The 27,153-nt window shown below is 59.4% G+C and overlaps 1 protein-coding gene across 1 annotated transcript in view; it reads left to right on the top strand.

The window, feature by feature from the left end:
• Positions 1-27,153, top strand: part of ABLIM2 (actin binding LIM protein family member 2) — a 131,236-nt gene that overhangs the window by 16,319 nt on the left and 87,764 nt on the right. The window contains 5 exon segments of the mRNA XM_043906090.1: positions 2,770-2,913; positions 15,091-15,274; positions 17,474-17,543; positions 17,545-17,590; positions 24,394-24,520. Coding sequence (XP_043762025.1) covers positions 2,770-2,913; positions 15,091-15,274; positions 17,474-17,543; positions 17,545-17,590; positions 24,394-24,520 — 571 coding nt within the window.

Consider the following 27,153-nt stretch of genomic DNA (forward strand, 5'->3'; position numbering starts at 1 on the left):
CACGGCTCAGGCATTGCGTCTCCCGGGCCCTAGGGTGCCCGGCTCAGCTGTTGCGTCTCCCAGGCCCTAGGGTGCCCGGCTCAGCCGTTGCGTCTCCCGGGCCCTAGGGTGCCCGGCTCAGCCGTTGCATCTCCCGGGCCCTAGGGTGCCCGGCTCAGGCTTTGTGTCTCCCGGGCCCTGGGTGCCCGGCTCAGCCGTTGAGTCTCCCGGGCCCTAGGGTGCCCGGCTCAGCTGTTGCGTCTCCCGGGCCCTGGGTGCCCGGCTCAGCCGTTGAGTCTCCCGGGCCCTAGGGTGCCCGGCTCAGCTGTTGCGTCTCCCGGGCCCTGGGTGCCCGGCTCAGCCGTTGCGTCTCCCGGGTTCTCGAGCACAGACTCCGCCGTGCTGACGCCCGGGCTTCGTTGCTCCGCAGCACGTGGGATATTCCGGGGTCAGGGGTCGGACCTGTGTCCACTGCGTGGGCAGGTGGACCCTTTACTGCTGAGCCCTCGGGGAAGCCCCAGGATGGCTTTTGGCCCCAGACGGCTGCCCCTGCCCGGGGTCTTCAGAGCCTCCTCCTGGAAGGCCTGGTGCCCCCTGCGTGGCCCGCGCCCTGCGTGGAGCTGCCTGCGGTCAAACCCTCCCCGTAGGCGGGACCCAGAGGAGGGGGCCCTGCACTGCGGATCCGGGGGCTGTGGGGAAAGGGGGTCTGGAGGCTTGGGGGGCAGGCTGGAGGCTGGATGGGGAAACGTCCTCTGTGTGACATCAGCCTCCTCCATCTTTACAAGAGTGAGCAAAACTTCTGTGCCTAGTACTCCATCAGTGATGGTGTTAAAACAGCGTCTAAATGTGTATGCGTGTATCTGTGTGTATATATGTACATTACATTTATATATTTGTGTGTGTGTGTCTGTCCTTGCGTGTGTGAATGTATACTTCAGTGTCTCTATGTGTGTCTGTGTGTGATTGTGTACGTATGTGTCTGTCTGTCCATGTGTGTGAGGGTATATTTGTGTCTCTGTGTGTATGTATGTGTGTCTGTGTGTGTATTTGTCTTGTCTGTCCATGTGTGTGTGAACATATGCTTGTGTGTTTGTGTGTGTGTGTGTCTGTCCATGTGTGTGTGAATGTATATTTGTGTGCCTCTGTGTCTCTCTATGTGTGTGTCTGTGTCTGTCTGTCTGTGTGTGTGAATGTATATTTGTGTGCCTCTGTGTCTCTCTATGTGTGTGTCTGTGTCTGTCTGTCCATGTGTGTGAGGGTATATTTGTGTCTCTGTGTGTATGTATGTGTGTCTGTGTGTGTATTTGTCTTGTCTGTCCATGTGTGTGTGAATGTATATTTGTGTGCCTCTGTGTCTCTCTATGTATGTGTCTGTCCATGTGTGTGTGAGTGTGTATTTGTGTGTCTGTGTCTGTCTGTCCATGTGTGTGTGTCTGTATGTCTCTGTGTACGTGTGTCTGTGTGCCTACAGCCCCCTGGCTTCTGAGCTCCGGACCTCTGCTAAAACCTCAGAACTCATTCAGCCCAGAAAAGGGGGCCAAGAGCCCTGCTCTGGGGCAGCCCTGACCCGGGGGATGGGGGGTCGGTGCCCCAGCCCCCTGCCCTCCTCCTGAGGGATGCCCTGGAGGGTCTCCCAGGGGGAGATCAGCTCGACAGCACGCTCTCCTTCCTCCCCACTGCTTTCTGCCACCTGGCGTCCCCTGGGTACACCGCTAGGACCGCATCCTTGCCTCAGCCTCGGGTCAGGGGACCCCAGAGCGAGATGGAAGGTGGGACTGGAAGATGTGGGTCCTCGCTAGGCTGTGTGCTTGGAGCTGGCTGAGCAGGGGGTCTGCTTCCATCCCTGCGCCTGGCAGAGACCCAGAGGCAGGCAGAGGAGCGGACGAGCTTCCCCGCGGAGGAAAGGGGACCAGCTCCTCTCAGGGAGTCACGTGAATCTCAGGGGGGAGGCAGTGCTGCAGGCTGGTACAGAAGCCTGCTGGGCAGAGAGCGCGGCCCACACTGGCCCCTGCAGCCCGGGTCCACCTCCCACCCAGGACCAGCCTGAGAAGGGCGAGCCTGCCCCTAGCCAGGCATGTGGGATCCGCCCCCCGCCCTTTCAGTAGCCTCCCGGGTGCCCCAGGCCCCCAGCCCCATCAGGCCTGAGAGGAGCTGGTCCCTGGCCCCTGGTCGTCCCCTGACCACCTGGCCGTGGCCACTGCTGGGCTGGAGCTCCCTGGGCACAGACGCTGCGTGGGCCCGAGTGACCTCACACTGGCCCCTGTAGGTGCTTCTGGAGGGTGTGGGTGAGCGGCGGCCCTGCCGAGAACCCCTGGAGCCCCACAGGTAGGCCCTTCGGCCATCCACCCTGACCCGTCCCTCTGGGGGTCTCCATGACCACCCTCGGTCGTGGCTGGCTGTAAGGGGGAACAGTGACAGTACTCAGGTCGCCGGCCCCAGGCCACAGAGCGGATTCGAAGCGAGCTCACAGGAGGATGCGATGGTTGTATGGCACAGGAGAGGACCTGGGTCCCCGTCTGCAGAAGGACTCACGAGCTCAGCAGTGTGTGTGTGTTGGGGGGTGCCTTGCTTCTGAGGCCCCGGAGGGCCAGGGGGCATCGGCTTCCCTTTGGGAGGTGGGGGACAGGACCGCCGTCAGAGTCTCCCATCTCCTGACCTCCGCTGGTCCCCCGTTGCCCTCTGGGTCGTGCTGGGGGGTTATGTGGGGCCCCGAGCGCTTGAAGGGTTTCGGGGTTGCTCACCTGTGCCTGGCCCATCCCGCTTTCTAATGCTGCTCCTTTTTCCCCGCAGTGTCAGAGCCGCAGGCTGCTCCCAGCCCCCCGGAGAAGCCGCCCAGCACGGCCATCCTGTGTAACACCTGCGGGAACGTGTGCAGGGGCGAGGTGCTGCGGGTGCAGAACAAGTACTTCCACATCCAGTGCTTCATCTGCAAAGGTGAGCATCCCGGCCGTCTCCACCGCGGGGCCCGGCACAGCCCTGCCGTGGGGCGGGGCCCGCCTCCCAGCTGCCTTGCTGGGCCCCACAGTGTCCCCGGGAACTCCTTAGATCTGGGCTGTTGGAGAAACGCATCCCCAACCTTCATATACCGACGTGATCTTTTCAGCATGGCCTGACTGCCTCCCTTATGGGGGTGACGAGAGTTCCTGCCCAAGGGGGCGGTGGGTGAGAGGATGAGGTCTAGGTCCTGGGCAGCATCCTCGATGGCTGCAGCCGTGTCCGAGGATTCGGATCCACTGGCCAGAGCAAAGTGGCCACCTGGGTCCCAGAGAAACGTAGTAAATGGCCATTGCTGGTGGCGTGAACTCAGCGTCTGGGGGTGCACGGGGCCGAAGGTGGACTGTGAACCTCAGGCATGCCCGTCCTCACTGGAGGGGGACTGAGAACGTTACTGCTTGCTCCAAATGAAAATGACCTTTTATCTGGTTATATAAAGTGACATGTATATGCACTAGATTCAAAGAGATAGTTTGATATTCAAATATCAGAAAGATAAGAGAGTAAAGTAAATGACAAGAAATCCCTCTGCTTGATCCTTTCTGGGAGCATCCTTCCAGCCTGCCCATCCTCCCTGCACTAAATGAGTGTATATTCTGGCGTGCACGAAGGGATTTCGTGAATTTACATTTAGTTTCCTAAAAACATGGCTTCCCTGATAGCTCAGTTGACAAAGAATCTGCCTGCAATGCAGGAAACCCCGGTTCGATGCCTGGGTCAGGACAATCCACTGGAGAAGGGATAGGCTACCCACTCCAGTATTCCTGGGCTTCCCTTGTGGCTCAGCTGGTAAAGAATCCGCCCGCCATGCGGGAGACCTGGGTTCGATCCCTGGGTTGGGAAGATCCCCTGGAGAAGGGAAGGCTACCCACTCCAGTACTCTGACCTGGAGGATTCCATGGACTATATAGTCCATGGGGTCGCAAAGAGTCGGACACGACTAAGCCACTTTCACTTTCCTGAAAACACATGAAAAGCAGCATTTGGGGGAAGGGATGGACAAATCAAAGCAATCTGGCACTGTGTCCAGACTCAAAGAATTTATACGTGCATGCTAAGTTGCTCAGTTGTGTCTGATTCTTTGCAACCCTATGGACAGTAGCCCACCAAGCTCCTCTGTCCGTGGGATTCTCCAGGCTAGAATGATGGACTGGGTTGCCATGGCCTACTCTAGGGGATCTTCCCAATCCAGGAATAGGATTTCCATCTCTTATGTCTTCTGACCTGGCGGGCATGTTCTTTATCACTAGTGCCCCCTGGGAAGCCCTGTAGTTTTAAAGAATTCTCTCAGTGACCCTGCAACTCCCACCTTACCTCTGGGCAGCACGCGGTGTTGTCACAGCCTGCCGTCCGGTGGGTTTGAACGCCGCCCAGAGATGCACGGATGTTCACAGATGGATCTTGGGGCCCCAGGCAGTGACGGCCTGGGCTTCCTGGTCCAAGTAGGGAAGCAAACACGCCACGTGTAAGATCGCGGAGCACCGTGGCTTTTGTCAGCACCACGGGGCCGGTTAACTGCCTGAGTCCCTTCAGCCCACCGTGGTCCCAGGAGGTCCTACTGTGCGCCAGGCCCGGCCTTTGAAAGTGCTGAGTAGGAAGGCATGAGACCTGGCTTGGAGGCTGCGGTCTGGTCAGAAGATAAATCTACCAGCTCAGTGGAGAAAGCTGGTGGTTAGTGGTCGAAGCCGAGAGCTGGGAAGGGGGCCCCTGGGGATGCAGCAGGGCCCCAAGGAGCCCGCTGGTCCTGTGAGGCGCCGGAAGCCGGCTTTTCTCCCCTGGCCCTCACCTCTGCTGAGCGCTTCCTGTGAGCTCAGTTCTCTTGTGTGTTTCCGCCTAAAGCCCCCCAGTCTTGGGGGATGGGGTGGCTGTGGCCTTATCTCCACTGAAAATGAGGATTCAAGGGTGGCTGTGACTCACAGCTGTCCCCTGGGGGAGCCACTGGTGTGAGTCGGGGTGGGGGTGCCCTTCCCATGAGTCTCAGCTCTGCCCCCCACCCCAGCGCAGAGGGACGGGGTGCGGCCCCCAGCAGGGTCTGTGTCCCAGTGAAGAGGGGGCAGGAGGTGAGGGCCGGGGGTCAGGGAGGCCACGGTCATCGGTGAACAAAGATGGACCCTGTGTTCAGAGCTGCCACCTCACCCGGCCGCCCCGGAGCTTCAGAATTACGGATCTCCTGGTCCACGCCCGTCCTTTCCCAGGAGGGGAAACTGAGGCAACAGGGGAACCCTTCTTGCCCAAGGGGGCAAATCCAGTCAGCTGCTGGAGACCCCAGACCCGAAGATCTTCAAATGAGAGCAGGAGAAAGCAGGGGGAGAGAGGGAGGGGAGGATAAATGCGGATGAACGGGAGAAACAGAAAGAGCAGCCCCCACGTGAGCCTTGGAAGGAGAGAAAACCCCAATGGCCAATTGCCTTCCACCCCCCACCCCACCCAACCCCGGGTCAGTGCCGGGTCGCCAGCGGGCCCCTGCCTCCGGCCAGTTCGCCCGGCGGGGACCAGAGTGGGCTCTCCAGGCCGACGGACCTCGGCCTCTCCCATCGCCTGGGTAGCGCCTTGAGTTTACCTGGCCCCAGGTAGCAGGCGCCTCTGAGCTCAGCTGGTGCACCCGGGAAGGGGCTGTGTGTGCAGGCGGGGGCGGACGGGGTGGGCCGGGAAGGGGGGGCGGACGAGGGGCGGAGGGCGGGTGCATTGTGAGGGTGAGCGGGTGGGGGCACGACTGGGGGGTGGATTGACGGGCACGCGGAGAGTGGGCATGGGACAGACAGGAGCCTGGCCGGCTGGCTGGAGCTGAGTGGACAGGTGCCCTGAGGCTGGCCAGGCCTTCTGGCTGGAGCGCGTGTTGGGCCTGGCCTTGCCCCCACCCCTCTGGGCCCAGGCTCCCGCCAGACCTTGAGATGGCACATGGCCAGACGCCCAGATGGTGCCCCCCAGGGCTGTGAACAGGGTGTCTCAGGAGCTCAGATCTCCCTGTCGGGGGTCCGCATGGAGGAGGGGCCCTGCCGGCCACTCAGTCTCCCCAGGGGCACGCAGACACTGCCCTGGCCCTGGATCCTCCATCCTTGTCTCTTGCTAAGACCCCTGAATGGAGGTCTTCCCTCTCGGGTTCCGTGGAGGGGCCTCCTGGACAGGAGGACGAAGGGGGTGGGGAAGGAGGGCAGCGGAGAGAGCCCCCACCCCCCAGGAGCCCCACCTGTAGGCGCATCAAGTCACAGACTCTGTGGGGGCTCTGGTGTTGAGTCTGGTCATTTGAAAAGAAAACTTGAGGACCGCAGCCCTGCCCTCAGCCATGACCCTGTGCCCTTCACTCAACCCTAGGCCCACAGGGCTGCCCCGATGCCCAGGGACGTTTCCCGGGGAGGCCGTGACCCGACACCCTGGCTGGGGCCCTGCCCGGCCCATTTCTTCTGCTCTTCAGCACCGCCCTGGCCACTGCAACATCTGCCTGGCTCAATCTCCTCTGCTCTCCTGCAGAAGCACGTGCTATGTTCATGGAAAGCCAAAGCCATTAGATTGCTTTTTTTTAAAAGCTGATTTTAAAAGACCCAGGGGAAGTGCTCGCTGTATTTAAAAGGATTGTCTGGGGGCACTGACCCTAGGAACTGGATAAAAGGCATTAGATGTCCAGCACCCAGCCCATCACCTGCTGTGGCCCAGGGGGTTTGGTTGGTGGCGGGGGGTGGGGGGCGGGAGGGCTGCCCCAGGTGACCCTCCCCCAGGGTCCTTCTCTGGGCTCCAGCCTCCCGAGGAGACCTGGGAATGGGTCTGACCTGGTCCTTAGCAGCCGGGGTGGGCAGTGCCGGGCCAGCATCTGGGCCTCACCCTTAAGCCCCAGCAGCTGCCTGGGGCGGGTTGCCATTAGTGGGGGCAGTGGCAGGAGTCCGTGGGCATACAGGCCTGGTTCCAGGACCCCCAGGCATCCACCCACCCACAGGCTCATTCTGTGCCAGGAGCCCTGTCAGCCTGCAGACACAGCTGGGCCCTTGCTGTGACATGTCTGCTTAACCTGCTGAAAAATGACAGGAACAGCTAAGATTTCCTGCGAGTTTTAAAGAGCTGTGTTTATTCAAGCACGAGGATTGCACAGTCTTCGATTGATCTTTTATTCACCGCTCATGAAAATGCAAAGTCTATGAGTCATTGAAGATGCTCTTGGATGAATAAAATAAAAGAACCAACTTACACTGTCTTAAATTACATGGGTATTTATCATCTTTACAGGAAGCCTGGAAGTAGCCTTCTTACCCACCAGAGCTTGTTAACAAAGTCATCAAAGACTGGGTTCTTTTTTCACTTCTCCACCCCAACTGCCCCACCCCCAATCTTTTGCATTTCAACAATGCCTTTCCTCATGGTCTCAAGATGGCTGCTGTAACTCCAAACATCCTATCCTCACAGGTTGAGACTCAACCCTGGGGACGAGGTTGGGCAAGGATGTGCGTAGGCAAAGGGGCCCTCCGCCCCCCATGATTGCCCTGTTTGGTTAATCAGGGCAATCTCCCTTTGATGACAAACCTAGGCAGTTTATTAAAAAGCAGAGAAGTCACTTTCCCAACAAAGGTCCATATAGTCAAAGCTATGGTTTTTCCAGTAGTCATGTATGGATGTGACAGTTGAACTATAAAGAAAGCTGAGCGCCAGAAGAATTGATGCTTTTGAGCTGTGGTGTTGGAGAAGACTCTTGAGAGTCCCTTGGACTGCAAGGAGATCCAACCAGTCCACCCTAAAGGAAATCAACCCTGAATATTCATTGGAAGGACTGATGCTGAAGCTGAAGCTCCAATACTTTGGCCACCTGATGTGAGGAGCTGACTCACTGAAAAAGACCCTGATGCTGGGGAAGATTGAGGGCAGGAAGAGAACAGAGGATGAGATCATTGGATGGCATCACTGACTCAGTGGACATGAATTTGAGCAAGCTCCAGGAGATGGTGATGGGCGGGGAGGCCTGGCGTGCTGTGGTCCACGGCACGCAAAGAGTCGGACCCGACTGGGTGACTGAACAGCAGCAGCCCTCTGATCAGGGAGGAGAACTTTTCCCTGGAAGCCCTCACAGGCTTCCTGTGTGACTCACCGGTAGAACTGGGTCACTCTCGCTCCCACCAGTAAAGAGGAAAGGGAGGGCGGGGACTGACTGACTCCAGCCATGTTCCTCCTTCGGTGGGTGTGTTGCCAGTCCAACTGCAGCAGGGTCTGTTAGCACCGAAGGCAACTGTGTCTAATGCTGACCTGAGATCCCCGCATACCGGGGTCCTGCCACCCAGGTGCTTGCTTGACGTGACTTGGTTTACCCAAATATGAAAATTCGTGAAAGGAAGCACATCGTTTTCCAGACCCTCTCGACATTGTCAAGCTTGGGCCTTGCTGCCAGGCCTGGGTTCCAATCCCACCTCTGCCACTCACTGCTCACATGGGTCTCAGACACATTTCTTAGCCTCGGTTTCCATTCGACAACCGTACTGGGCACCTGCTCTATGCCATGCAGTGTTCTGGGTGCTTGGGATTCATCCATGAACAAAACAGACATCCTTGTCCTCGTGGAGATCATGTTCTAGGGCCGGGAGACAGAGAAGTCTCACTAGATAGAGAAAATAAGTAGATCTTTATTATATACTGAAAGTGAAGGACTAGGGAGGGGAGACAAGGCGCAAGATGCAGACAGAGTTGGAAAGGAGTGCCAGGAAGTCACTATTTTAAGTTGGGTGATCAGGGCAGGCTTCACGGAGGAGGTGACCTTTGTGTGACGACTTGAAGGAGGCGAGGGAAGGACATTGCAACCAGAGGGAACAGCCAGGGCAGTGATACTAAGGCAGGTAGCTGTGCCCGGCAGTCTCCGGGACAGCAGGAGGCCTGCATGGCTGGAGGAGAGTGAAGAGGGAGTGGGGAGGGCTGGAGGAAGAGCTCAGGAGGGTCCTGTGTGTCTCAGTGTCGTGGCCTCTGGGTGCTGTGCTGATGGGAGGGCAGGGTGGGGAGAGGGGCCCAGAGCCCCAGCCCGAGACCGCGGCAGCTTGGACGACAGTCTGAGGGGGCATCTCCTTCCAGATTGTCTTAGAACCCAGCCAGCTTCACGGTACACAGTGGGACTCCGTGTGAGACGGAAATAGGTCAAACATCCAGCGCATAGCAGGTCCTTGGGAAAAAATGAAAGCTGTTACCGTTGTTACAAACAACTTGAAACTTGCCCAGGAAGATGAATCTGGTCCTCTGGACCTTCTTCCCATGACCGAGTTCTGTGCTTTCGGAGCATCTGTTTCCAGCTGGGGTCTTCTGTCGTCCTGCTCATGATGCTTCAGCACGAGCCCCGACTCCGAAATGATGAGAAGATGAGGAAGTGAGACCAGGAACGCAGTGCTTTCTGATCCGTGCGGTCCGGGGGCTGGGCGTGCTCGTGTTTGCAGAAAGAGTGAAGGAGACACGGGGGGAGGGATGTGTGTGTGTGTGTGTGAGTGTGTGTGTATGTGTGAGTGTGTGTGTGTGTAAGTGTGTGTGTATGTGTGTGTGTGTGTTTGTGAGTGTGCATGTGTGTGTGTATGTGTGTGTGAGTGTGAGAGTGTGTGTGTGTTTGAGTGTGTGTGTGTGTGAGAGAGAATGTGTGTGTAAGTGTGTCTGTAGGTGTGTGTATGAGTGTGTGTATGAATGCATGTGTGTGTGTGGTGTGTGTTTGTAAGTGTTTGTGTGCATGTGTGGGGGTGTGTGTGCGTGGTGTGTGTGTATGCGTGTGAGTGTGTGAGCTTATGTGTGTGTGCGTGTGAGTGAGTGTGCGTGTGCATGTGTGTGTGTGCATGTGTCTGTGTGAGTGGACATGTGTCTGTGAATGTGTGTGTGTTTGTGTGTTGAATGTGTGTGTGAGTGTGTGAGTGTGTGTGTCAGTGTCAGTGTGTGTGTGTGTGAGTGTGGTGTGTGCGTGAATGTGTTTGTGAGTGTGTGACTGTGTGTAAGTGTGTGTGTGTGTGTGTGTGTCGTGCACCAGCTCTGCCTGTAACTTGGTAACAGCAGGTGGGGTCGTCCACAAGGACACACCCCTCTGGGGATCATGGACGGCCACACCCAGAGCTGGTCTGGGCCTCGGGGGGGTGACAGGGACCTGTGTTCCAGGAGCGTTCGTGGGAACCGGACGCCAGGGGAGAGCGGTGGACAGTCAGGGCAGGACGGACTCTCAGATGATGTGGGCCTGTGGTTTCCACAGGGAGGGTCTGCGTCCGAGGCGAGGCTGGGGCCTGGGCGGGTGGGGACCCCGCTGCCCCCAGCCAGCTCGCTCAGCTCTGCGGACGCCTGAGTTCTGGGTCCGCCTGTTGCTGTGGCGTCAGCCGCTCTCCTTGTCCCAGGCCCCAGCACCGAGCGCCCCTCAGCTGACCGCCCCGAGGGACTGCCCTGCGCATCCCAGTCTCTGCCTTTGTAAGAGTTTTCCATCCGGCGTCCTCTTGTCTACATACTTTCGTGTCTCTTTAAGGGACTGTGTGAGCCTTTTCCCATCATGCGTTTGTCATCACGTTTCAATACCTAACCAAATTCGTTCAGTTGCCTGGCCCACGGCAAACTTGGAGCCATTCCTCAGCTGTTAAACGGTTGCATGGATTCCAGCCGGCGCCGGGGTGATCAGTCTCCTTTGCCTCATCTCACTGATTTATCGTGACAACCGTGGGAGATCAGTATGATTAACCCTTTGTTACAGAGGAGGACTCTGAGGCTCAGAGAGGTTCAGTTACTTGCCCCAGGTCACACAGCTGGCCAGCAGCGGGAGCGAGGATCCACACCCAGGCTTCCTGTCTCTAAAGCCCAGCGTTCACGTATCACCTCATCCTGTAGTTAACGCTGCAGCTGACACTGTGCGGGTGGGCTTCTGTGGACGTTCACAGTCGTTTCCTTGAGATAGAGTCCCAGAGACAGACGGCTGGGTTAGCGGGTAGGAGCCATTCGCAGACTCCTTTGAGTCGGTGCCAAACGGTATTCCAGAAAGTGCCACCGATTGTCTTCCCACCACGGCCCGCCCCCTCCTGACCGTTTCTCAGAAATGACCATGGTTGACCGCCAAAGGGGGGGCCTCTCGGGTCACCCACAGCGGCTCGGAGCCCTTCGTGACTCTCGGCTACTTGCTTAGGCAGATAGAATGTAAGGATAGCATACTACCTTGATGAGGACTTTTAGCAGACGACAGAGGATGAGATAGTTGGATGGCATCACCAACTCGATGGACATGAGTTTGAGTAAGCTCCGGGAGTTGGTGATGGACAGGGAAGCCATGCAGTCCATGGGGTCGCAAAGAGTCGGACACGATTGAGCGACTGAACTGAATGTATTTGGACTCTATTTTTAGCAGGCAGAGATCTGGATTTACTGTCTGGCCTTAACCTCAGGCACCTGGGCAGCTACAGTCCACTCAGCAGCAGAGATAACCCGGGGGGGTGGGGGGTGGGCACTAGCGGGACCCAGCTCTCGGGGCAGAAAAGCTGCTTTTATTCAGTCTCCTGGTGCCTCCGTGATGTAGACTCAGGTTTAAAGGGGCACTCGATATCCCTCTGCACATTTTTCTCCTTTGAGGAATAGTCAGTGCCGTCATAGCTTTAAGAAGATTGGAAAATGAGCCAAACCCCAGAGCCAAGGGTGTCCGGGAGCCAGCCGTCACTGGGGGCCGAATCGCTGCAGGCGGCGTTTGCAGAGGACAACAGTTCTCCCGCACAGGCCCCGGGGGAGCCTGTTCTTCCCAAGTCGGGGTGCAGCTGCAGGAGTTACACCGGTGCAAGATTGAACAAAGCGGGCTCGCTCGCTCCCGGCAGGGAGACAGATCCGGAACCGAGTGCTGGTCTCCGACCTCCCGGGTGAGTGACGTCAGTCCAACAATGACCTGGACGGTGTCCCCGCACGACTCGGGGCTCACGTCACGCGCGCTCGTAGGATGCCCTGCACGCTGCTGTCCTCCCAGCTCAGCAGACCCAGCCGAGGACGCGGGGCCCAGAGAGGTCAGGGACCTGCCGAGGGGCACACAGCACGGTGCGCGGGGCGAGCCTGCATCACCCAGGTAACCCCGACGTCCAGGCTCTCAGCTGCTCAGCTTTTTGTCCAAAGAGCCAGCCGCTCCTTGGAGACGTGGAAGGAAGGCTTTCCAAGCCCGCGGGCGGCTGTGAGCATGGAATGGTACATGCAGTCCTGTGCCCTGGGCGAGGGGATGGGGGACGGGGAGACCCAGGAGAGGCCCACCACCTTGGTCCGCGTGGGGCTGGGGGCTGAGCTGAGAGGGCCCCTCCCGGCAGGGCCACTGGAGCCCCCAGGTCGCCGTGGGAGGGTGCGCTGTGGGCATTGACCAGTCCACGTGCTGAAAGGCGCTGCTGACCGGGCTGAGCAGAACCCGGCCCTGGGGACCCTGAGACCCTCCGGAGATTCCGATTCCTGGAGAGCTCTTCCCAAACCGACCAGCCTGAGGAGCCACCTGCGGTGAAGGGAGGCTGCCCGATTGCCCTCGCCTCCCGAACCTGCAGGGCACCACACAGGACGCTATTCAGAGGTCGGGGCTCCCGGATCAGACCCCAGGAGCTCCTCTCCCCCGCCACCATCCGTGTCATCAAGACCTGCACTGCAGAAGGCTCTTACCCTCTCCGGGTAGTGATAACCTCCGTGTAATAGCAACACATGTGTTGCATTCTGATTTTCTGTGTTTATCTTGGCTGCGTGGGTCTTGCTTACTGTGCGGCTTCTTCTCTAGCTGTGGCGGGCAGGGCTAGCTGCGGTGTGTGGGCTTCTCATGGCGGTGGGTTCTCTTGCTGTGGCGCGCCGGCTTTAGGGCGTGCAGCCTTCAGTGCTTGCAGCCCTCAGCTCAGGAGCTGTGGCGCACAGGCCCAGCTGCCCCGCGGGTGTGGAATTCTCCTGGACCAGGGGCGGAACGCCTGTCCCCTACACTGGCAGGGGGATTCTTTACCACTGACCACCAGGGGAGCCCCGTCATAAGTGTTCTTCTGATAGCTTTGTACTTGTAATTTTTACTAGTAACTAGCTTTTTACTAGTTACTTTTTACTAGCTTTTTACTAGTACTAGTAAAGTAGTACTAGTACTACTTTGTACTAGTAGCTGTAATAACAACCTCATCCAGAATAAGCTATTAAATATTTAGAGCCTGTGACCATAAGAACCTAGGCAGCATATTAAAAAGCAGAGACATAACTTTGCTGACAAAGGTCCGTCTAGTCAAAGCTGTGGTTTTCCCAGTGGTCATGTACGGATGTGAGAGTTGGACCATAAAGAAAGCTGAGTGCCGAAGAATTGATGCTTTTGAACTGTGGTGTTGAAGAAGACTCTTGAGAGTCCCTTGGACTGCAAGGAGACCCAACCAGTCCATCCTAAAGGAAATCAGTCCTGAATATTCATTGGAAGGACTGATGCTGAAACTGAAGCTCCAGTACTTTGGCCACCTGATGCGAAGAACTGACTCATTTGAAAAGACCCTGATGCTGGGAAAGACTGAAGGTGGGAGGAGAAGGGGACGACAGAGGATGAGATGGTTGGATGGCATCACTGACTCAATGGACATGAGTTTGAGCAAGCTCCGGGAGTTGGTGATACATAGGGAAGCCTGGCATGCTGCAGTCCATGGGGTCACAAAGAGTTGGACAGGACTGAGCAACTCAACTGAACTGACCATAAGGAAGGGTTTCCCAGGTGGCGCTAGTGGTAAAGAACCTGCCTGCCAATGCAGGAGACACAAAAGATGCTGGTTCGATCCCTGGGTCGGGAAGACCCCCTGGAGGAGGGCATGGCGACCCACTCCAGTATTCATGCCTGGAGAATCCTATGGACAGAAAAGCCTGGCGGGCTATAATCCATGGGATTGCAAAGAGTCAGACACGACTGAAATGACTTAGCAGGCACGCACACAGCATGTCCATAAGAAATTTCTAATAAATCGAGTTCCGCGGGGACTGTGGGGTTTTTGTTGTGGAACCATTGGCGTTTTCCATCTCAGAAACACCCCTCTTGCAGATGGTTCTGTGGGTAGGGGGAGGGATGGTAATTGGCTTTCTAGGCAGAAGGGGGACGAGGTGAAAAGCCTGCTTTTACTCAGAGCCTGGCTCTGGGATTTTAAACAGAGGTCCACGGTCTTGCTTTGGCATCTCCAATCGACTAGTTAAAGCTGCCCATTCTTAGACTTTCCCAGAAATGATATCCTCTGCAATCAGTTAATCTTTAAACATTTGTTTATGTATTTGGCTGTTGCAGTGTGTGAACTCTTAGCTGTGGGGTGTGGGGTCTAGTTCCCTGAGCAGGGTGCAGACCCAGTCCCCTTGCTCTGGGAGCACTGAGTCTCAGCCCCTGGACCACCAGGAACATTCCCTCAGTTAATGTTTTGATGAAAACGTTTATGCATTGATTCGAAGACGGGCTGCAGAGTTTTTTAAGACCCTGGCTTAGGGGCTGCGACGCTTGAAGACCCCAGACGGACCAGATGGCAGGCTGGTCCTCCGCAGGGAGGGGCATGAAGGCTGCTGCCTCAGGAACCAAGCCTGGCTCCCACGTGCCCTGGGGCCTGTCCTGGGGGAAGGCGCCCCCCCCACCACCCCGCGGGTCTCCCCAGTCCTCCCAGGGCAGGAGGTGTGTGTTAGGGTCAGTGCCTGCGTGCCCGGCCTGTCTCCCTCCTGCAGGGGGTCTGGCCTCATCCCCACTGGGGGAGACGGGTGCGGGGAGTCAGGAAGCCTCACTGTGGTCTGGAGGTGATCATGTGTCCTTATGGAATCTTCCCATCCAGAACAGGGCCTAGCACATCGTAGGTGCCCAGGTACCTGGGACTGCCTCCCCCATCTGGTATTTCTGTGCCGGGGACTGCAGAGCTGGAGGGGCTGGGGGCTCATGGGCATCTCTGCTTCATCCCTGGGGGGCTCAAGGAGGTGAGGAGACCCCAGACTGGCCCCCAGCACGGCCTCGTTCTCTTCCTGGGCCGCTGTCCCTTTTTAGAGGCTTCCACAAGGAGGTCCACTCGACTCCAAGCTGAGGGGCCACAGCTGGAGTCTGAGCCTGGAGCCCGGCTTCCCAGGGGCTCAGCGAGCCAGCCCGAGTTCCCCCCAAGGCCCGTGTGTGGCCCGTCAGGACCCGGGAGCCGGTGGCCGCCTGCTCACTCGGCTCCGCGTGTGTGTCCCCAGCGTGCGGCTGTGACCTGGCCGAGGGCGGCTTCTTCGTGCGGCAGGGCGAGTACATCTGCACGCAGGACTACCAGAGGCTGTATGGGACCCGCTGCTTCAGCTGCGACCGCTTCATCGAGGGCGAGGTGGTGTCGGCTCTGGGCAAGACCTACCACCCGGACTGCTTCGTGTGTGCTGTCTGCCGGTGAGCGGGGGCCCGCCTCCCTCCTCCCGCCTCCCCACTCCCGCCTCCCTCCTGCCCTTTCCCTCCTCCCACCTCCCTCCTCCCTCCTCCCTCCCCTCTCCTCCCTCCTCCTCCTTCCCTCCTCCCCTTCCCTCCTCCCACCTCCCTCCCCTCTCCTCCCTCCTCCTTCTCTCCCTCCTCCCTTCCTCCTCCCTCCTCGCCTCCCTCCTCCCCCCTCCTCCTTCCCTCCCTCCTCCCCCCTCCTCCTTCCCTCCCTCCTACCCCCTCCTTCCTTCCTCCTTCCCTCTCTCCTCCTTTCCTCCTCCCTCCTCCTTTCTTCCCTCCTCCTTTCTTACCTCCCCTCTCCCTCCTTCCTTTTCCTTTCCTTCTTCCTCCCTCCTCCCTTCTCCCCCCTCCCGCCTCCCTTCCTCCTCCTTTTTCCTCTCCTCCCTTCTTCTCCCCCTCCTCCCTCCTCCTTCTGCCTTTCCTCCCTCCCCTCCCTCCTCCCTTTATTTTTCCTCCCTCCTCCTTCCCTCCCTCCTCCCTTCCTCCTCCCCTCCCCCTCCTCCCTTCCTCCTCCCCTCCCCCTCCTCCCTTCCTCCCCCTCCTCCTTCCCCCCTCCTCCCCCTCCCCCGTCCTCCCCCTCCTCCTTCCCCCTCCCCCGTCCTCCCCCTCCCCCGTCTTCCCCCTCCCCCTCCTCCCCCTCCTCCTCCCACCTCCCTTTTCCTTCCCTCCTCCCTCCTCCCTCCTCCTTCTCTCCCTCCTCCTTCTCCCACTCCTCCTTCCCTCCCCCCCACCCACGTGCAGCCCCAGATACATGGCTCCCCGGGGAGGTTCCATTTCTAGAAAACAAAGACTGAAAACCTCCAGGTTTGTTTTCTCTGTTCTCTGCCTCACCCCACCCAGCTGAAAGGGGACTTTTCTGAGCGCTGTTCCTGAAGCCGTTTTCGGTAGTTATGGCCTCTGCTCCAGACAGAAATGGGAGCTTTGTGAAGGGTGGGGGAAGGTGCTGAGCCAGGAAACCAGGATGACCAGGGGCGTTTCTAACGGGGGGTCACTGTGTGTCACGGCAGCCTGCCTGGGTCGTTTCCCCAAGGGTGATCTGCATGTTTGATTTCTCTGCGCGTAGCTTAGAGACATAATCACTGTGGGTTTGAAGGGTCACCTCTGTGATCCACCCTTTTAAAAATAACAGCTGACAGCTTTGTGGTTCTGGAGTCCCCGGGCCTGGACTTATCCAGCCACTATAAATAACCAGAAAATAAACCAAGAAATAGAGAAAACAGGGGGTGCCGGGGCACAGGCAGCCCAGAACTAACAGAGGAGACAGATGCCAGGACCCCGGTGGCCACCCAGATTCCGCCCGCAGGCTGTTTCTTGAGCCAAGGAGGACACGGCGTCCTCCCTGGTTAGGAGACAGTGATGTGGGAGACAGACCAGCGTGGCGAGGGGAGAGGGCCGTGCAGAGCAAGAGCGGGAGAATTGTGTAGAGCTGCCTTTGGATCCTGGACCATGATGACAAAATGCCGGACTTTAAAATAAAGACGGAACCCAACGTGCCGTCTTGCACGCTCCTGGTGGCCGAGCTTTCTGCGGGACCCAGGCAGGAAGGCAAACCACGCAGCGCTGGAGCCAGACAGGCCTAGGTTTGACTCTGGTTCTGAAAGGCAGCAGCTGTGTGTCCTTGGCAGAGTTAACTGCCTTCTCTGAGCTTGAGTTTTCTCGCGGATAGAGGAACATGAAGACCCACGTGGACAAGCGTGTTAAGCAGCTGTTAGAGGAGGCAGGAACTAAGGAGTCTGTCATGGAAGCCGGCCTGGCAGCAGCAGGTGCTCAGTAAATGGTGCTGTTGCCTTGAGCGCTGAAGTGAGCAGCGTCCCGAGTGGTCGGAGGAGGCGGGGTCGGATGCGGGAGGCCACAGCCTAGACTGCGTGGAGGATCAGTGGCTCGCCGCCGTGTGTAAGCGCCGGCCGGCCCCCACCGGCCCTCCGCACGGCCCTGCGGTTCCGCCTGCTGGTTTGATGAGGAGACCGCGGCCAGGCGGTCCAGTGACCAGTCTGAGGTCGCCCAGAGAGGCCGCGGCGGCGCCTGCAGGGGGAGACCCTGCGTCTCGGGCCTGGTCCCCGGAGGAGGTGGTGCATGGTGTCCAGAGTGGTGCTCCCCCAGGAGAAGAGCCAGGTGGGGGTGGATCCTGGCTGGTAACACGCTGTCTTGTTTCAGGTCGCCCTTCCCGCCGGGGGACCGAGTGACCTTCAACGGCAAGGAATGCATGTGCCAGAAGTGCTCCCCTGCCCAAGTCAGCGGGCAGCAGCGTGCCCCTGTGCCAGGGCCTCTGGAGTAAGTGGGCGAGGCGGGGGTGGGAGGGGGCCTAACGACCCCGGGACCCAGAGTGGAAGCAGTGGAAACAGATAACTGCGGTTAAACATACCAAAAGGAACCGGGGCCAGGGGCCTCTGGGGCCCTCCCGCCTCCAAGCCTTGGCTCAGCCCGCGACGCCCCCACCCCCCGCCCCCCGTGTGCACTTCTGCTTTCAGCCCGGCTCTAGGCCCCCTCCTCCAGGAAGTCTTCCAGCCTCCTTCCAGTCCTCTCCCTCCGTGGGTCAGCTACCCACGGTTCACTCCACACCACCCAGAAGCCCGTAGGGAGGGCCAGTAGGAGAGCAGCGACCTCTGGGCTCCTGTGGTCTGTGGCTCTCTGGTAACTGCTCCAGCCCCTGGGAGCTGAGCCAAGGCGTGTCTGCAGTGGGTGCTCAATACATGCTTCTGAATGGAGAAGGGGGTTGTCAGGAGCCTGTGGACGTGGGGCAGAGAGGTGCTGGCCTCCCTGCCTGGGTGGCTGTTCTGGGACCAAAGATGGGACAGAGGGGTGGGGAGGGAGCCCAGCACTCCGGGATGGCTCCCACAACCTCCCACTGCAGAAACGGCGTGTTCAGAGCCCACCCTACGTGCAGGGTTGCTGTGGTGTCCCCAGGGCCAGGGCCATATGTCCTGGGACAGAGGAGGGGTTTCTACTGACCCCCAGAGCCAGCCCCTTGCTCACAGTCCCCTCCCCACGTGCCCACCTTGTCCCTGACACTGAAATCTGCAAGTGAAGACTGAATATCCTCCTAGGAGCTAAATGTTGGCTTCAGGGGCTGGTAAGGATTTTCTCAGATAAGTGAAGTGAAGCCTTCACCCCCAGGAAGGCAAGCTCACGGCAGGCCCCACTGGTGAGGCTGTGGCTTTGGGGTCTGATGGGAGAGGTCTCCATTCACAACTTTCTCTGCAACTGAGGTCTGGATTGATTAAAGAATTTGAGGATGTGCTCCAACAAACAATCCTATTATCATTTAATCTGAAATAGCAAAAAAAAAAAAAGCTACAGCATAATTCAGAAAGGCAGGGTTTAGTTTGAACAGTCTATCCAGAGCATCCTGGCAGCCAGAGTGAAAAGGGAAACCTGTCCAACCACAGACTCACTGTCTGAGACTTCTTTTTGAGATTTTTAAAAAACGCCATGGGCAGAAAGGCTGCCCTCTCCAAACGGAAATTTATTTTAAAATATCAAATTTTCAAAAACAAATGTTCTCCTGATCCCCAGATGGTCTACTACTATAAGCTACCCCTCCTCCCAGTCCACGGTGATAATCTGCCACTTAGAACCACTTTTGTGCCTTATGGTTGTTCAGTCGCTCAGTCGCGTCTGACTCTCTGAGACCCCACAGACTGCAGCACGCCAGCCTCCCTGCCCTTCAGTCTCCCAGAGTTCACTCAGACTCATGCCCATCGAGGCGGTGATGCCGTCCAACCGTCTCATCTCTGCTGCCCTCTTCTCCTCCTGCCTTCAGTCTTTCCCAGCATCAGGGTCTTTTCCAATGAGTCGGCTCTTCGCATCAGGTGGCCAAAGTGTTGGAGCTTCAGCTTCATTTTTATGCCTAGAAAGCACTGATCATCCATCACCAGCTCTTGGCTTCCGTGTGGACATCTCCGCATCCCAGCTCCTGCCTCCTTTTGTCCCCAGAGCAGCGCGGAGGCAGGGGTTCCTCTCTCCTTCCCCAGGAGCGTACATGCCCTGAGCCTGGTGGGGAGGGCGGATGTGCTGGGTGCCCAATGTCCAGCGAGGGACAGGTGGGGCTGAGGTTGGAGCCAAGCCCTTTAAACTCCAAAGAGGGGAGCCTGCCCCGCTGTGAATAGAGGCTTTCTGAGATGCCATTTGATCTGAACCTTGAAGCACTGGCTTCAGGAAGTGGGCACTGAGGTGAGGGCACTGCATGAGCTGGGGGCAGCTGCTACCTCCATGTGAGTGGACAAGGGGGCTGCTGTGTGGGGGCAGGGAGCAGAAGTGACGCCAGGGAGACCATGACCAGCTGGCAAAGCCATGCCAGGGGCTCCAGCTGCATCCTGGAGGCAGCAGGGGGCAGAGATGGCTACTGAGGGGCGGAGCGCCCACGTGGGTTGGGGGCACGGGGAGTGTGAGCCTGAGCTGCGTGGTCTGCCCTGCAGCGGGGTGGGGGGGACCCTGGGGGATGACCCAACCCTTCAGGTCCCCCATCCTTCCTGCCCCACAACCCTTCCTGCCCCCATGCTTCCTGCCCTGGCCCTTCACCCTTCCTACCCCCCATCCTTCCTACCCCCCATCCTTCCTACCCCCATCTTTTCTGCCCCCCATCCTTCCTGCCCCAGCCCTTCCTGCCCCCCAGCCCTTCCTGCCCCCCCACCCTTCCTGCCCCTCTCTGTTCTTCCTGCCCCCCACCCCTTCCTGCCCCTATCCTTCCTACCCCCCATCTTTTCTGCCCCCCATCTTTCCTGCCCCCGTCCTTCCTGGCCCCCCCTTCCCTCCTGCCCCTGATCCTTCCTGTCCCCCCCCCCCCCGTCCTTCCTGCCCCCCCCAGCCCTTCCTTCCCCCAGCCCTTCCTGCCCCCCATCCTGCCTGCCCCAGCCCTTCCTGCCCCCCGTCCTTCCTGCCCCAGCCGTTCCTGCCCCCCCACCCCTTCCTGCCCCCTCAAGCCCTTCCTGCCCCCCCAGCCCTTCCTGCCCTGGCCCTTCCTGCCCCGGTCCTTCCTGCCCCCGTCCTTCCTGCCCCCTGTCCTCCCTGCCCAGGGTGGAAAGCTGCAGGTGGCCACCTTTGCGGGCTGCCTTCCCTGGGGGAAGTAAGAGTGACTGGCTCCTCCAGTGGGAGTCCTCGCTGGGTCCCAGGGCCCTGAACCTCCCTGCCCCGCTCTCTGGCCTGAGCCTGTTGCTTAGTAACAGGATCCGTGCTTCTGGCTGGACGCCCACGCCTTCCCCAGGCAGGGATGCGCCCCTCCCTCTGAGTGTCCAGCACCTCCCTTCTTGCCTGAGCCTCCACCATGCTCCGCCCTGGGCTGCCTCTCCCACCACCTGGGAGAGGGTGTCCTCCCAGAGGGCCCCCTTTGCTCCCAGCCAGGCTCCCCTTTTCCAGGCTGCCCCCTGACTCTCCAGCTCTGAACTGGTGGCTGGTTGGAGCTGTTCACAGCCTCCGGGCACAGTCCAGGAGGCTCCTCTGCTTTGCCCACGTACGGAAACCAGAACCAAGGCTCCAAGCAGGCTTTCTTGACTTGGGCGCCGTTGACCTTTGGGACCTGATGATTCTTCGCTGTGGGGGTGACCTGTGTTCCTGGAGGGTGTGTGGAGCATTCCTGGCTTGGCTCACAGAGGCCCAGCGCCACGCCAGTTGAGGGGCAGCTCTGAGGCCAGGCTGCATGGAATGGACCCTGCCTCTCACCACTTGTGTGCCCTGGGTGAGCGGTATCCCCGCTCTGGGCCTTGGGGATGGACATGGGGTCAGTAGTGGGTGTGCGTGGTGGCCCGGAGGGGCAGCCTGGGGTGGGGGCAGCCAGGAGGTGGGAACCTGGGGCCTTGGACGGGGCAGCTCTGTCCACGTTGAGGAGCCCCTGTGGTTCTAGCCAGGAGGGGGTCAAACCCTGAACCTGGGGTCCCCCTCGGATAGAGGACCTGGAGGCCACTAGAGGCAGGGGGCGGGGAGAGGGGTGGGGGAGGGGCGGGGAGAGGGGCGTGAGAGGGGCGGGAGGGGGCGTGAGAGGAGCGGGAGGGGCGGGGAGAGGAGCGGGAGGGGCGGGGCCCTGGCACCGGGGCCTCTGCAGGGTGTGTGCTGATGAGGGGCCACAGGTGGGGTGGGCCTTCACCACCTGGGTGGAGGCCCTGGACTCGTCCGTGTCTTCTGCTCGCGTGACATTGCTCTGTCCACGTGATCAGGGGTGGGTGATGGCGCCGGAGCCTCAGTCCCCCTTTCTGGAAATGGGGTGAGGTTCGATGAGGGGTAATATGGAAAGATAAGGGGGGACCGGGTCCCAGGGGAGGAGCAAGCACGCCGGCTGCCTTGTGGGGTGCAGCGGCTGCTTTGTGGGGTGCCCGGAACCAACATCCCTCCTGCCCCACCCCCGCCACATTGCAGTCATGGCCTGCGGGAGGGTGGGATGCGCTTCAGTTCAGTTCAGTCATGTCTGACTCTGCGACCCCCGTGGGCTATAGCACTCCAGACCCTCCCTGTCCATCACCAACTCCCCGGAGCCTACTCAAGCTCATGTCCATTTAGTCGGTGATGCCATCCAACCAACCATCTCATCCTCTGTCATCCCCTTCTCCTCCCGCCTTCAATCTTTCCCAGCATCAGGGTCTTTTCCAATGAGTCAGCTCTTCGCATCAGGTGGCCAAAGTGTTGGAGTTTCAGCTTCAACATCAGTCCTTCCAATGAACACCCAGGACTGATTTCCTTTGGGATGGACTGGTTGGATCTCCTTGCAGTCCCAGGGACTCTCAAGAGTCTTCTCCAACACCACAGTTCAAAAGCATCAATTCTTTGGCTCTCAGTGTTTTTTATAGTCCCACTCTCACATCCATACATGACTACTGGAAGAGTCGTAGCCTTGACTAGACAGATGCACTTGAACATGCTTTATCTTTCCCAGCGGCTGCTCACAGCTCTTCCCACGCAGTCCAGTTCCTTGGAGAAATCCCAGGTCGAGCCCATAATTTCTCAGGCACTTTTAAGAATTAGAACCCAGTTGGTTCCTTGCCATCAAAGGCACCCTCTGATTTGACTCAGAGCTCCCTGACCCGGATAGATCTGCGGGGACACTGGGCTTCACCCCACTCCCGCCCCAAGTCACAGCTGGGGCTCAGAGGCCCCCGGCATGTCCTTAGTCTCAGGCACCCTGTCAGTGACAGGGCCGGGCCTTGAACCCGTGACCAGGTCTGGCAGAGGAGAGGGCACTTGAAATAAGGAAACTGGAAGATTCTAGAAGGTCACACTGGGGAAGGGGCCCAGGCCCATCCTGCTGCTGTGATGGCAGAGCCAGGTCCAGGTTGCAAGAGTGAGTGGGCAGTGGGCTTTGGTCATGTTCCTGGTGATCTCTACCCCAGTGACCTCTGCCCTGGGCTGTGGGGGCACACTCCCTAAAGGACAGCGGGAGCTCATTGACAGCAGTTGTCAACTGGATTCCTCACCCAAGGTTCCACTGTCACTGGCAAAGTGGTGGGAACCCATGCTGAGCTCCAGATGTTTCTAGAGAAGGATGATTGCCATCTCCATGACAACGGTCCTTGCCACGTGCTCTGGCCTCCCTGTTCACGGCTCACTGTTAATGAGACTGCATCCCGAATTCAGGGAGGATGAGTGAGGGGCTTGGGATGAGGCGCACGTCCCCCGGCAGCTGCAGGTGGCACACTGGCCTGAGCCTCGGACCCTGCCCCGGGGGAGGGCGCGCTACTGATGCGGCCGGAGGCAGAGAGAAGACGTGAACCTCTCCCCAGGGCTTCCTCTCAGCAGTAGCAGGGGTAACTCCAGTGTACACATGCGCTTATTTGTCTATCAAGCGCATCTTCCAGCCCACGGGCCTCTGTTACTCCTCTTCACCCCCTGACAGCCGTGTGAGGCTGGTTCCTTTATCGTCCCCATGAAGTGCGTCCGTGTTTTCGCGGGCACAGAGAGGTGAGGCGACTCGGTCACTGTCACACAGCTTGGGGGGCAGCCTGGTTCCCAGGACCGTGTTTCCAGCCACTGCCAGTGGTCTGCCTCCTCCCGGGTCTGTCTGGCACGGTCCAGGAGGCCCCTTTGCTTTGCCTACTTGGGGAGACCCAAACCGAGGCTCCAAGCAGGCTTTCTTGACTTGGGCACTGTTGACATTTGGGGCCGGATGATTCGTTGTTGCAGGGATGACCTGTGCCCTGGAGGGTGTGCAGAGCATCCCTGGCCTCCAGGCTCCGGGAGCACCCCTCCCCACCCAGCTGGGATGGTCAGAACTGTCTCTAGACGTTGCCAAAAGCCCTGGGGAGCACAATGGCCCTGGTTGAGACTGGCACAGTCTGTGCGTGTGCCCAGGGTCACCTACTAGGTGAGGGCCCAGGGTGGCTTGATCAGGGATGGGCCCGGCTGGAGGGACAGAGCGGGGGGCCGACCAGGAGCCCAGAGCAGGATGGGGACCGAGGGTGGGAGGGCACCAGTCACCTGGGGACCAAGGCACTGCCAGGGGCCTGGCTCCACCCTGGGCTGGGACCCGGACCTAGAGGGCAGGAGGAGGTCAGAGTGTCCGGCGTCCGGCACAGAAGGAGCTCAGAGGCCAGGCTGGAGGGCTTCCTGCAAGGTGCATTCTGGCAGGCAAGCACTTGGAGGTCAGGCGTTGGGGCCTTCCGCCTCTATATCTCTGCGCCTTTCCTTAGGGGGCACGGTTAGGGTTAGAGTCCACCCGCCAACAGAGGAGGGCAGAGGGGCCACCAGAGCTCCTGCCGTCACAGCATCCTGCCGCCCAGGGACCCTCCCTCTGGGGACAGCCCCCAGTGCAAAGGGCCCCTGTCCAGGTCCATATCTGCTTGCGGAGGCCTGGAAGCCCATCTCCGGAAGGCGGGGACTCCATCCGTTCATCCCGGTATCTCTGGCTCGCGGCCTAAGCTGCGTGCAGTCAGCGCTCAATGCATGCAGGAATGAACTTCAGGGTTTGTTTTCCACATGGTCACATCGGTTGTCGTGTAATAGCGTCCTCCTTCAACGCTGGACGGCCCCTCTGTCCCGCCTGCTGTCCCTGCCCTCATGGCTTCTGCCTGAAGTCCCAGCGCTGCGGGCCCCCCTCCCCAGCCCCACGCCCCTCGCCCGGAAGGATGACGTCTGTGCTCCGTTCTTTCTCCCAGGCTGCGGGGGCTGCGGAGCCGAGATCAAGAACGGCCAGTCCCTGGTGGCCTTGGACAAACACTGGCACCTGGGCTGTTTCAAGTGCAAGACCTGCGGCAAACAGCTGAACGCGGAGTACATCAGCAAGTGAGTGGGCGGGGCCGGTTCACCTCAGGCTTGGAAGGGGGCGGGGCTCCCCGGTGTCCACCCTAATCAGCAAGTGAGTGGGCGGGGCCGGCTTGGAAGGGGGCGGGGCTCCCCGTGTCCACCCTAATCAGCAAGTGAGTGTGCGGGGGCCGGCCCACCTGCGGCGTGGAATGGGGCGGGGCTCCTCCGGTGTCCACCCTGCACTCTCTGCCTCTCAGCCCCCACCCCAAGTCTGCAAGGCGAGCCCCGCCAGGACGCCAGGACGTGGCCTGTCAGTCCCAAAGCGCTCGCCCTCCCCCGCCACCAGCCTGGCTTCCCTGATGCAGAGACGTTCATTTCTGTTGGTTGAGCCGAGGCGTTAGCGCTCCGCCTTTGACCTTGTGGCGCTCCTCCCAGCGCCGTCCCTGGGGGTCGCCCTCCCTATGGAATCTGCCGCCCGCGCTGGCACCCGGATCCCCAACAGCACATCGTGGGGGTCAGCCGAGGCTGCAGTCAGGGAGGGCTGACGGGCTCGGGAGCCCCAGGTGCAGCTGTCCTCTGCCGTGGTGCTCCCGCGGGGTCCCTGACGGGTGCTCAGGGTACAGGGGTGGCTGGTTTGGGGTGCGTGGGGAGGGAGCTTGTGCAGATCGGGGCCGAGCCCCTTCTGGTTGGCCAGGAGGGGGCTGCGTTCCAATCCCCAGAGACCCTGGGGACGGAGAGCCTCCCAATAGCACAGGGGAAGGATGGGTCGTGGGCTGAGCTCACCGAACAGCTTCTCTGAGGGCAGAGCGACTGTCTCCTGCCAGTCAGGGGCGTTTGGGACAACTTCTATCAAAGGCTGTGCTGCTTCTTGATGCTCTGGGGGAACAGAACCATCACAGGAGTTGATTGGGTTAAAAAAAAATTCCTGCAATAAAACTGCAGAGACTGAAGCACACATATGTACACGCGTGCACGTGTCCGTGAGAGGTGCGTGTACGCCGGGGGAATCCGGTCACTGCATGTACCCACGTCAGTTTCCTGGTGGACCTTGTCCCCTAATTCTGTAAGGTGTGTGAGCTTTGGGGAACTCTGGGGAAGGCTCTCCGGGTTTCTCTGTATCGCTTCTTACAAAAGCGTTTGGACCCACAGTTATCTCAAAATCAAGCGTTGCCAGGGAAACCAAGATGAGCCTCTGTCCAGGCTGGGTCAGGCTGGGTGAGTTTCTGCTGCCTGTTTCATAGTAAAGAGGAGTGAGTGACATGCAGAGGCAGCCTTGGGGATGGAGCACTTAAAATAAAATGCTTCCCAGCCCCCTGAGTGCAGCAGCTCACCCACACAGCATGCGTGTTACTTAGCAGCCTCCGGAACTCTCGAGGAGGGGCCTTGGGGTTGCCGTGGAGATGTTATCTTTGAACCTCCTGGGTTTGCTGCATGTGCAACCTTTTTGGGGGGCCATGATCGGGGCCCTGAGGTCAGGGCATTTGAAGGTGGACCCTAGGAGCCCAATTGACGTGTTCCATCGCCTGTGCAAGGAAGGACTGCTTTCTCACTGGGACTGCGAGAAGCACCAGGACCCTGCCCCAGGTCCGTCCACTCCTGCCAGCATCCGTGGGACCCAGACAAGGTCCCGAGCTTTGAGGAAAAGAGCGTGCCATCAGCTCCTTCTCCTGACAGCTCGAGAAGCCTTGCCTTCTGTTGGCAGCTGAGCAGAAATCAAGACCAAAGTGATGACACAGCAACACATCAGCAGTGCTGGGGGGAGACAGACCAGATGCCCCCATCGCCACCCTCCGTGCCAGCCGCCTCCACATCCGACTCCTGATGGGCCGGGCCTGGGCCAGGGGCACCGTCCTGGTTGGCAGTGACAGCGGCCTCAGCCACCGGTGGGCTAGGCGCCGAGTGCCAGGCACTGGTCACCCCTTGTCATACACAGACCATGCTCTCACGACCCCCGCCTCACAGGCAGGAAGCTGAGGCCCAGGCAGGTTAAGTGACCGCTGGGACTGGGCATCTGAGTGCCAGCCTGTCCAGTCACCACTGCCCAGCCCCATCCCACCCCCACCCACATGGAGTGCTAGCACTGTCCTGACACCCATCACTGCCATGTGCCCCGCTGGGTCGACCTCATCGTGATAATTACAACCACACGCTGTTCAGGCCCGTGCCTGCGTTCCTGTCCTTCGACACCCGCAGGCCAGCTGTATTCTTGCCGCCCAGTGCAGAGAGCCCAGCGTCTGAGCGGCCCGCCCACAGCTGCCCGGATCAATACTCAGGGGCAGCGCCCACCAGGACTCCCCTCTCGTCTGTAATCCCCAAAGCCACACGCCACGCCCTGCACAGAGTTGGCCCGCCGCGCACGGGCAGCATGAACGCATTGCCGTGTGGTCTCCCAGCTTCTTCCCGAGCAGCGGAAGGTTCAGTGCGGGGACAGTGAGGGTCAGTCCTAAGGCCTACCTGCCCCATTTGGATCTTGTCACCCCCAGTCCTGGTCTCCGACGTGGGCAGCTTTGTCAGACCCCCTTGTCGGCTTGTAAGGATGCCCCAGAAGGAACAGTAAGCCACCCAATGAGGAAATAGACCATTTCATACCCCACCCAGATGTTGAGTGTTGGACAGAACGAACTGGAATGAAGAATCGCGTCTGCAGGAACTTCTTTTATTTCCCAGGCGCG

The sequence above is a fragment of the Cervus elaphus genome, chromosome 6 (assembly GCF_910594005.1).
Source record: "Cervus elaphus chromosome 6, mCerEla1.1, whole genome shotgun sequence".
NCBI classification, from domain to species: domain Eukaryota; kingdom Metazoa; phylum Chordata; class Mammalia; order Artiodactyla; family Cervidae; genus Cervus; species Cervus elaphus.